At 33.7% G+C, this 6,764-nt stretch overlaps 1 protein-coding gene across 1 annotated transcript in view; it reads left to right on the top strand.

Moving 5' to 3' along the window:
* Positions 1–6,764, top strand: part of LOC111633718 (double-stranded RNA-binding protein Staufen homolog 2-like) — a 140,067-nt gene that overhangs the window by 24,713 nt on the left and 108,590 nt on the right. The window contains exon 3 of the mRNA XM_023378331.1: positions 3,236–3,573. Within this exon, the coding sequence (XP_023234099.1) occupies positions 3,236–3,573 (338 nt within the window). The remainder of the gene's footprint in view (positions 1–3,235; positions 3,574–6,764) is intronic.

Raw genomic sequence — 6,764 nt, 5'->3', positions numbered from 1 at the left:
ATCAGGGGTGTCCAACCTTTTTGTTTCTCTGGGCCGCATTGGAAGAAGTCAAGGAGTTTTGGGCCACAAGTATATATTATATATACTTCTGGCCCAATATACAAGTATATTTAAGGATTAACACGTCTAGATTGTAATAATAAGTATTAAAACTTTATCACGAAAAGGGATATTTTAAAAAATTACTTTTACAGACACTTTCAATTTTTACTTAGAAATGGATAAATTCATTTATTATAAAAGAGACTAAAGAAAATTTATTTGAAAAACACAAGTATTTGTTTTATTTGGGTCTCTAATTAATAAGAAGCGATGAAACGCCATTTTAAAGTGTATTTTTATTCAATTAATATAATTATAAATAATACGTAGCCGAAAAAGTAGCCAAAGCGCCAAATGATATTTTTTACGTCAAACAAAAAAAGTCACATTTGGCGTAATGTAGCCAAATCTTGCAACATTGGAAGAAATACTAAATAAAGCTGGAGTTGTGACTCAAAGGATTATAGATCCAAATGCGGGGAAAGGAGAGAAAGGATAAAAGATAAAGAAGTGAGAAAGGTTGTAAAATTAAGGGTCAATATTTGCATAACAGAAGATCTATTTAACGTTTCTCACTACTACATCTTTTGTCCTTTTTCATCTTTCCCTCCTTTTCCCAAATTTGGGTCTATAATCCTTCCGCATTCACACATCTCCAAGTATTTGAAAATATTTTCTTTCCACTCAAAAATAAAATAAGAATAAAGGTTTACGGCTTTGTGAAACTTTTTTTTGAGTTTATGCCGTTGAAATGAATAAATAATACAAAAAATTAAAACATTTGTCGATTTTGTTTACACGTTTATTGGGCCACACTGGAATGTGCCTTGGGCCGCATGCGGCCCGCGGGCCGCTGGTTGGACACCCCTGTTATAAAGGATTAGAAAATATATATAAAAATGGGGAATATCATACTTCTGACAATCTCTGTGAGTATGTGGGCTAAATTTAAAGAATCTGTGCTTCTCACATGTACAACTGTATGTGTCCAGCTCACGTGTTGGAAAACCTTCTGATTTATTCGTGTACGCACCAAACAGAAAAACAAAAAATATTGTGTATCCACAAGCACTCCAATAAATAAATAGAATTGAAACGACACTTTGAAATGTTTTCCCGATGAAAATTAATAATAATAATAATAATAAAGCAATAAACACATATGTCATCTCAGTACTCACATACTCTTTTGGAGTTATACATTGGACTCACACAGATCTTGAGCAACTCCAAAGGAAAACAAGAACAACACTCACTAAGCATAAACAACATCATCCTAAATCTGCTACAGAAAGATTAACCCTTCCATGTAAAGATGGCGGACATGGCCTGATTGACATAGTTAACCTTCACTACAAACAAATACAGTCACTGCGAGAGTTTTTCTACAGGAAACAAGAAACATCACAATTACATAAAGCAGTAACTCTAGCAGACTCAAATAACACACCATTAAACTTACACTCACAACATACAGACATGACACAACATATAAAAAGCATAGACAACATTAAGCAATCATGGGCTCAAAAGGCTCTCCATGGCAGGCATCCTTACGACCTGGCCCAGGATTTTGTTGACAAAACTGCGTCAAACAGCTGGTTAGATCGGGGATGCCTCTTTGGGGAGACGGAAGGATTCATGATTGCCATACAGGATCAGGTCATAAATACTAAAAACTACAGAAAACACATACTCAAAGATACAACACTCACAAATGACACATGCAGAAAATGTCACATCATGCCAGAAACTATACAACACATCACTTCTGGTTGCAAGCTCTTGGCACAGACAGATTACTTACATAGACACAATCAAGTAGCAAATATAATACACCAAGAGCTTGCAAAGAAACACAAATTGGCAGACATCCACGAACCATACTACAAGTATATTCCACAGACAGTATTGGAAAATAACACGCACAAAATGTATTACGACAGAGCCATAATCACAGATAAAACAATTTACCACAACAGACCAGACATCACACTCATTGACAAACACAATAAAATCACATACATTATAGACATAGCCATTCCAAACACTCACAATGTACAAAACACATGCACTGAAAAAATTAGCAAGTACACAGAACTCGCCCAGGAAATAAGGCATCTGTGGAGGATGGATAGGGTGCTTATTGTACCTGTCGTTCTCTCCTGTACAGGTGTGATACCACACATACTACACAAAAGCCTGGGAACATTAGAATTGAGTAGAAATACATACATAACACTACAGAAGGCCACTATATTGAATACATGCCATATTGTTAGGAAATTCCTGAATACAGACATACACACTGACACACTTATTTAATTTTAGTTTTGTTTTGGTTGCTATGCCTTGACTTTGGTCCGGCATAGTACACAGCCACCGGTGTGAACCGAGTATAACTCACAAAACCCAACATAATAATAATAATAATAATAATAATGCAATAATAATAAGTTTCAATAAAAATGATAAAATGTAAATAGAATTTTATCATAAAGAGTTTGCTTGAATTTCCTTTCTTCTGAGATCGCAGCAATGCGCGATGGGTAAGCTAGTTTTCTATATAACTACATTAACAAAATTCATATATCTTCAGTATTTTGGAATGAAGAAGGTATAAGGGACTTTTGACATACCCTGTATGTATGTATGTATATATAATCAGAATTTGGACAGACTACTATATATTCAAAAAGCAATTTGTGTGTACTACAGTTTCTTATTAATAGAATGTATTAAAATTTGTTAGTTTTTCTGTTAAGCAGGCATAATAATTTCATAGAGTTTATGCTTTATTATTATAAGGTAATAGATTTTTTAGATATTAAGTGTAAAGCATATATCAAATATTATGAATCAGGCCTGTGTGAAGGATTTTTAAAAGGTGGAATTTAAAAAATAATTAAGTTTTACAATTTAGGCTAAGGCTTTATTTTTTTAAGTTTTTTTAATTTTTTTTAAATGGAGGGGTCAAACCTCTAAAAACTTGTATGCAAGGCCTGATTTTGAATATTTTAATGTTTTCAGTCTATATTGAAATATTACATATTTATATTTGACTCCATATGATGATAGAAGATAATATTTGCTACTTACTTTTAGTCATAGTGCTGTTTTCTTTATATCAGGTAAATGATAAATGTAAGTTTCTAAAAGTATTTAATATATATATAAAATTTTTATTTTATAGGCAGCAGCATGATAGTTGGAGTGACTTTACCACAGGCAGGAGCTACTGGTCCAACTTCTACTATGCCCACTCCAGGACATGTCCCTGGTCATGCCCCATCTGTGGGAGGTATGGGAGACTGCACTTTAACATTGCAGGGTCCCCCACTTAGTGGAGTACCTGGGTCAGGTCTGTCTGCTACAATAACTCCTCAGAATCAAACTCCCAATTCGGGCACTGCCCCCAGCAGCACAGCCCCCTCTGCTGGTGGCGGCAGTAACCAGTCCACCGTAACCATGGCAAACACAAAAGAGAAAACCCCCATGTGCTTGATCAATGAATTAGCTCGTTACAATAAAGTAAGTATTAATAAAAAGCTCTGTGAAATTATTAGAATGCATTTAAAGAAAAATTCTTTGTTGACAAAAGTGTCTCCATCTTATATTGCCAATAAGATATAAATGTTAATTAACTTCAGGGAGTCAATTTTAATTTCAATAATGACACTGCTAAACTGAATGTAAAACAGGATGACTACCATTCAAAATAATTTTTAAGCATTTATGAGTAATGTTTAGAAATTTTTTTTTGTTTTTGAAATGTGTTCTCTGTTTTATATTTGATTTGAAAGTGTCATTATTGAAATTAGATTTGACAAAGAAACATAAATAGTCTTTAAAAATGTTTCATCAAATAAGAAATTGAAATTTATTAACTTTATACTTTACTAGCAGACCCCGCCACGCGTTGTTGTGGCTCAAAATGTATCTATTATAAATGTATAACACTTCCCCGTGTGGGGGGGGGGAATTTTTCGAAAAATTTCTTCTTACTGTACATTCTCTTGGCGTACCCTATTAAAATGCAATCAAGAACGCAAAAACCCGCATCTAAAATAGTATAATAGAAGCCAAGTTCTTCAAGGTAAGCCTTAATCCTGTCCCTCTCCCCACGGGGGGAATATCGAAAAATCCCTTTTTAGTGTATATTCTGTTGAAATACTCTATTAAAACGCATCAAAAACGCAAAAAAACGCATCTAAAATAGTAGAAATAGAAGCAGAGTTCTTTACGATAAACCTTAATCCTGTTCATCTCCCCCCAGTGGGGGGGAATTTCGACATGTATATTATATAAAAACACGTGCATATTCAAATGCAGCGTTGTGTGAAAATTTCAAAGGAATTGGTAGGAACAAATGAGCATTACATTTTTATTTACATAGATAGATAGAAGATGATCTGCTTTAGTTCATCCTCACAGAAAAGCAAACTTAGGGCGTCATACTCGTAGCTCCATCTGTTGGACATAAAAGCCTTAACCCTAGATGATATCTTTTAATTTATATGAATGTTTAACAAAAAATCTGCAGGTTTGATTAGTGGTAAACATTCCGGGGGTCATAAAGATGCTACAGTTAAAATTTGGTAACGATTGGTTTAGTAGTTCACGGTTAGTGGTCACAAACGAAAAATACGTTGTCTCTTTATATAGTAGTATAGATAATGGAACTGAAATCAGATTATTTATAATCCATCACTAAGTTCATAATGGATGNTCTCTTTTTCTTTAAATATATATATATATATATAATTAAAAAAATATATATTTTCTTTATCATTAATAGTAGTTTTTTGTATACATAATACATGGAATATATTATGTATACAAATAACTTATGAAAATATGTAAAAGTATTATAAATGTTTCATTGCAAGATAAAAAGGAAAAAATCCAAAAATTTGGCTGAGTGTACACAAATCAAGAATTATTAAGGCAGCTGTAGTGTGTGTGCACAATTTAACTTTCCCTATTAGTGCCCTATTATGCAGAAAATTTTGTGGCAATAATCACAGTTTTCACCTCTATAGGATATGTCATAGTCACAAATTACTTCCTGGTGATTATGCTAAGCAGATATCATTTGCCAGGTCATTCATAGCTTGGTGATAATTAATGATTTATAGTACTGACAAATTCTATGGACAGATGAAACCTATTTTTACTTGCAGGAAATACACAACTTGTGTTTGGTCTAGAGCCAAACTTTTTTCACAGTGGGCCAGATAACAGAGAATGACGAGCATGGGCCACATAACTATTTTGTTCAATACACTACAGTGAATACACAAAAAATAAAGACAATAACATATTTATTTACAGTAGAACCCCTCTAGTCCGCCCTCGGCTAGTTCGTCACTCCAGTTAATCCAACTGTGGTCGGAGTCGAGAAACTTGTCCCGACTCGTCGGTGACTCACTGTCCGTGGCATTTTTCTGTGTTCGTTACAGTATATGTTTTACATTGTGTGTACATGTACAGTTTTGTGTGTGTTTTCAATATGTCAGGAGTGAAACGTAAACACATTACTCTTTCATTAAATTAGCAGTGCTACAAAGACTGGACAAAGGGATAGATTGTTTATTTTACTTTTTTCTGATAATCTGACCTTTTTTGCATTCCGACCATACCCCCAGTCCCAAAGGTGACGGATTAGAGAGGTTCTATTGTACCAATACACAAACACAATCGCTACAGCAAGCTCATAATCTCTTTTCTTAGAAACTTCATTGCAGGTACTTACACAAAAAGCACTTTGATATCCAAAGTTGCCAAATTTTTTATTTTGCTAATTTTCCCTAAAAATAATAATATTGTCAGATGCAAAAATCAGATTGAATCACTTCTGGCATTTTTACTTACACTTATTTTTATTTTTTATACATAATAAGTTCATCTACAATCTATGATATTTCCATATAAATAATTACATTTTACCTCATTTGTAGCACAGTGTGGCAGTGGGCCGTTGTTTGGTGACCCCTGGACTTGAGAAATCCACACACTTATTTTAGTTGATGCAAAGGAATTTGCATCAATCAAAAATCAGTCTGGTGCAAGTTTGCAGCATCCTTCATCATTTGACTGTATTTTTATTTTAAGAAAACACTAAATTTGGGTCAGTGACATGTTCTGTCACTGCTACTAAGTAAAAAGACGTGCTTCAAAACATTGTCATCCTTGCACATCAACAATGAAATTGTTTGGATACTTGAGCACTCTCACATATTGATGTTAATGTGAAAAAGATTATTGCATCAGCACTTTACAAATGAGTGATTAGCTGATCATTTCAATAGCATGGCCACTAGGGTTTCTGAAACGGGATTCCAGGATCCCGGTATCCCAGTTGTTTTTTTAACCCGGGAAATATCCCGGGAAATTTTTCTTATCCCGGGAAATCCCGCAAATTTCTTAAAAATTCACTTTTTTTCTTATTTTTTGTTAAGGTTGAGGAGTTTTGCAAATAGAAAGCATAATTAACTCATTCACTGCCAGAATTTGTACATTAATAAATACATTTGTATTTATTAATTTTAAACCTACCTATTAGTTTTTTTAAATTTTTGCTCGTTATAGCATGTCACAAATGGTCAATAATCAATATATAGCTTATTTGTGGCATGACTATAAAAATTCTTTACTTGTCGGAACCTGTAATATCTGGAATAATTGTGCTTACGCTGTCTTGAGTTTTAACCATGCCCAGT

The sequence above is a fragment of the Centruroides sculpturatus genome, unplaced genomic scaffold, assembly GCF_000671375.1.
Source record: "Centruroides sculpturatus isolate CEXI.00-Female unplaced genomic scaffold, Cexi_2.0 scaffold850, whole genome shotgun sequence".
Classification (NCBI taxonomy): domain Eukaryota; kingdom Metazoa; phylum Arthropoda; class Arachnida; order Scorpiones; family Buthidae; genus Centruroides; species Centruroides sculpturatus.
The sequence above is the reverse complement of the archived record's forward strand: the minus strand, read 5'-3'. Positions and strand labels throughout refer to the sequence as shown.